The sequence below is a fragment of the Penaeus monodon genome, chromosome 9, assembly GCF_015228065.2.
Source record: "Penaeus monodon isolate SGIC_2016 chromosome 9, NSTDA_Pmon_1, whole genome shotgun sequence".
Lineage (NCBI taxonomy): Eukaryota > Metazoa > Arthropoda > Malacostraca > Decapoda > Penaeidae > Penaeus > Penaeus monodon.
The window spans coordinates 48186539-48190996 of NC_051394.1; the positions used below are offsets into that span (position 1 = coordinate 48186539).

Genomic DNA, 4458 nt, shown 5'->3' on the forward strand with positions numbered 1-4458 from the left:
AGGTATTGCGAGAGGAAAATCTGTGAATAGTAGTCTTTTTCCTGTCGCGAAAACTATGTGTGTCGTACATACAATCGTATGGATAATGACGATCCCAATATTGGTATACAGAAGACTAGAGTGTTGGATCTTGTATATCCACTTAAGAATGCATGGTAGTTCCAAAATGCTGCTTTTCAAATATTTAATGAAAAAAGGATCTGTGCGGCACAATTTCGAAAGTTCTTACCTCCGTTCTCTCTACGAGAGGAAATAAGTAAAATACATTATATCTATATCTCTCTGCCTATATAAGTAAATAAATACTCATATTTTGTACAGGGGCCGCTTTATCCCCGCTGCAGGTTCCGGCTATACGACATAGGGCAGACGATGTCTTATCACTCCAGGCAGAAACTGTCGAAGCCACTTCAATGACTAGACCATGTGTTTCAGAGAGATATGTTTTCATACACAGACTTTAAGGTAACGTTGACAGCCTGCAGAATAGTATGTCCATTGTCCAGCAACATCTACCTCCTAACCGATGTGCTCGTTATATCACAGATGATTCTTGGCCAGAGTAGATGCTCCATTATTAGTTGGCTTCTCAGCCACATTGGCATTAGAGAAAATGTACTTACTGACCTACTAGAAGAGACTGCAAGGGGCGAGTCCTTGAATGCACTGGTCATTTGATCAGTCTGAGAGTGTATGAGAAGAGCAGGCCAGACTAGTGTCGTGCAACTCAAGAGAGAGAAAAGGAGAATCTCCCCACTGACGGGATGGTACTTAGACAGGATATGAACCACTGACACTGTATCGGCATGTAAAAGTACTGAAGTTATTCTTCACGGAGTAAGACTAGGTTACTACTGTGCATATTTGATCATAGATACCATTGTCTGTGCTGACTGCTATTCTAATTATTGTAGCACGTCGACTGCTATCTTGCTGTTTTTATGAACGGATGGAACATACACACTTCCTCAGAGAGACCACCCACCGCTGCCTTTGGTTGATGAGAGAACTATGTCTATTACTTATCTACAGGCAATCCAACAACGACTGTTGGTATTCATTAATGATTACATGAAATAAGTCAAAATAACTGAAATTGAATGGACCACATATATGATAAAGCTTACTATCGCACATCTCACTGAACTAAACTGCAGATCTGTCACATGCTGTCAATCAAGGACAGAGATCTAACATCAGGAAAATGTGCTAATATGAAAGGGCCCTAAGTAACTGGCCAACGATGTCATTGTAACACTCACTGGTTATCCTGGTGAAGGTAATGGGCCCAGTATGACATGATGTTCCGCTGATGGTTGCAATCCCAACAAGGACCCATTGGTCACCTATTTGAGCCACCAAAGGACCTCCGTTGTCACCCTATGGGGAGAGAGGAGGCGAATTAAGGTAGGATTATTTGAAGCCTCCCTTCCACAATTTGTGTTTGTTTTTTCATAAATGGTTCTGACAGCAACATTCTGTTTCTCTCTCTCTCTCATATATATATATACTGTAAACACTAAACCCACCAGACACAGGCCCTTCTCCTCGGCGGTGGCACAGATTATTCTGTCAGTCACGATGCTTGAAATTCTAGATATGACACCAAGATACATTAATTTGGCGTGAGAGTATAATGATTGTCAAAGAAAATATGATTTAGCTTATTATAATCATTATTATCATCATTATCGTTAATGACACTAGTTTATTAAATTAGAGTGCCTACTCTGCGGCACAGTCTGAGCTTTTTATGGTTGTCATCTCCAGTTTTTGCAGAATGAAGGGCTGGGCTTGTTGAGTGAAGAGGCTTCCCCATCTGAAGCTCAAGGAAGCACCCGTTACTCATATGACTTTAACATTTAGAAAGTAGATGATGAAGGTAGTATATATATTTGAGATATCAGATTATTGCGAAATTAATAAGCATTCAGCATCCAACATCGTCGAGAGAAAACATTCAGCCATGCGGTGTTTTGTGAAGGAAATAAGACTTGTGTGAAAATATCGAAGCAAACATTTTCCGTTCGAAAAGTCGTCTGTGACAAAACTGACCCAGTGACGGTGGCTCGAACTTCCTCGAACAGGTCGGTCGGGTCAGGGAGACAGACGGGCTGAATAGCAGTGCCAACAAAGAGATTTAAAGGAACATCTAGGTGTATCAAGGCCAAGTTGTTCTCTCGCGTCGTAGGGTTAAAGTCTGGGTGCCTGATGAAGGCGCTGACGCGGCGTCTCACCGTCGCTTGGGTGTCTAGGTTCGTTTGGATGTTGTGTTCGCCAAGTAGGATTTCCAGAATTCTCATGGAGAGTCTAGGAGGAGGAATTATTAGTGCTATCATTGTTTTAATTTATCGTCATCATCACTACATCATCTTCACCGCCATGATTAAGATCATTATCATATTATCATCAAAATCATTATCATCACCATTATCATCACATCAAAACACATCACCATCACATCACCACCCTCACCATCACCACACCCATCACCATCATCCAACACCTTCACATACTCACCCAATTATGCACGAAGCTGACGTCACCACGATTCTGTCGCTGATCAGAGCGCCGCCGCAAAAAATCTGTTGAGGCACAAATCCAATGAATAAATGACAAATGATAAGAAAAAAATCAGTATTCAAAGGTCGTTTAGTGAGTAGGTCTTTTATCAATATATAAACGGTAGTATTCGACCCCCCCTTTTTTTGTGCGCGCGCACGCGCTCGCGCGTGTGTGTGTGTGTGTGTGTGTTTGTTTGTGTGTTTGTATCCCACTATCTAACCAATCTCTCTATATATATCTGTATATTGATATATCCATCTATCTAGCCATCCACCCATCCACCTGCGTAAAGCGACCCACTAACTCACTAAGCAAAGTAACAAAAATCACTATAAAAAATCACAGAAAGAGACTGATTACATAAAAAAACTAACAACAGACTCACAACAATCGTGCCCTTGACAACGAGAGCGGCGTGCCAAGGAAACTCGTGCAGACCAACAGATACTCCTCCGAGTACCCTCTGATTAGATGAACTCCCCCTAACACCGCATTCTGTACAGTGCGTAGAAAACGGAAGATTAGGATATTTTTATTAGGTCTATTATTATTATTATTATTATTATTGTTGTTGTTGTTGTTGTTGTTATTATTATTATTATTATTATTATTATTATTATTATTATTGTTATTATTATTATTATTATTATTATTATTATTATTATTGATATGTTTAATGATGTTATTTTTACATTTTCTTATTGTGAAGGTGATTAGTTTTTCAAGTTGTTTTGATGTTATTATTGATTAGTCTTTTCGTTACGGTTGTTATTGTTTCTTTACTATTATCATTATTATTATTATTATTATTGTTGTTGTTGTTGTTGTTGTTATTATTATTATTATTATTATTATTATTATTATTATTATTATTATTATCATTTCTATAATTATTATCATTATCATCATCATTATTATCATCATCGTCACCATCACCTCTCTCCTCATCATCATCCTCATCATCATCGTGATCGCATATTCAAATTACAAATTATAATAAATATTACACTTACTGCATGTTCTCTGGCCGAGGGTAGTGTCAGCAGTCGATGAAGTATAAATTATATCAGAAGTAAGTGAAGTGATGGTAACGTTAAAAAAATTGCTGAATGTGATGTTGGTAGTAGTGAGAGTATAAGTGGTATTGCCAGTGATAGTCGGTGATGTGTCGGTATCAGTAGTAGATTGAGTGTTAGAAACAGTAGTAGATGGAATGTCAGTAACAGCAGTAGATGAAGTGTTAGTAACAGTAGGAGTAAGTGAAGTGTCAGTAACAATAGAAGTAGATAGAGTATCAGTAACAGTGGATGAAGTGTTAGTAACAGTGGAAGGTGGAGTGTTAGTAACAGAAGTAGTTGAAATGTCAGTAACAGTAGTAGGTGGAGTGTCAGTAACAGTGGAAGTAGATGAATTTTTAGTAACAGTGGTAGATGATGAGTTGTCAGTAACAGTAGAAGTAGACGAAGTGTTAGTAACAGTGGAAGGTGGGAGTGTAGTATTAGTAACAGTAGTTGAAATGTCAGTAAAAGAAGTAGATAGAGTGTCAGTAACAGTGGAAGGTGGAGTGTTAGTAACATTAGTAGATGGAGTGTCAGTAATAGTAAAAGTAGATATAGTGTCAGTAACAGTAGAAGTAAATGTAGTATTAGTAACAGTAGAAGTAGCTGGAGTGTTAGTGACAGTAGATGTGTAAGTAACGTTAGTAACGTTGGGAGTAGAAAAAGTGTCAGTAACAGAAAGAGTAGATGAAGTGTCAGTAACAGTAGAAGTAGAAGTAGTGTCAGTAACAATAGGAGTAGATGTGTCAATAACGTTAGTAGATGAAGTGTCATTAAAAGAAGTAAATGGAGTGTCAGTAGCAGTAGTAGATGTGTTAGTAACGTTAGTAGATGA

General features: G+C 38.2%; 1 protein-coding gene across 1 annotated transcript; it reads right to left on the reverse strand.

Moving 5' to 3' along the window:
- Positions 1-1209: 1209 nt before the first annotated feature.
- LOC119576744 (chymotrypsin-like protease CTRL-1) lies at positions 1210-2339 on the reverse strand. Its single transcript, XM_037924387.1, has 4 exons — positions 2056-2339; positions 1730-1819; positions 1530-1593; positions 1210-1380 (listed from the first exon to the last, which is right to left on the reverse strand). Exons 1-4 carry the CDS (start codon positions 2337-2339, stop codon positions 1210-1212), a joined length of 609 nt encoding a protein of 202 aa, XP_037780315.1.
- Positions 2340-4458: the final 2119 nt, after the last annotated feature.

Coding starts and splice junctions, on each gene's coding strand:
- LOC119576744 (XM_037924387.1), bottom strand. CDS start 2,339: ATGATAGCACTAATAATTCCTCCTCCTAGACTCTCCATGAGAATTCTG. Junction 1,820..2,055: donor GTTCGAGCCACCGTCACTGG/GTCAGTTTTGTC, acceptor CTTGAGCTTCAG/ATGGGGAAGCCTCTTCACTC. Junction 1,594..1,729: donor AGCTCAGACTGTGCCGCAGA/GTAGGCACTCTA, acceptor TGTCATATCTAG/AATTTCAAGCATCGTGACTG.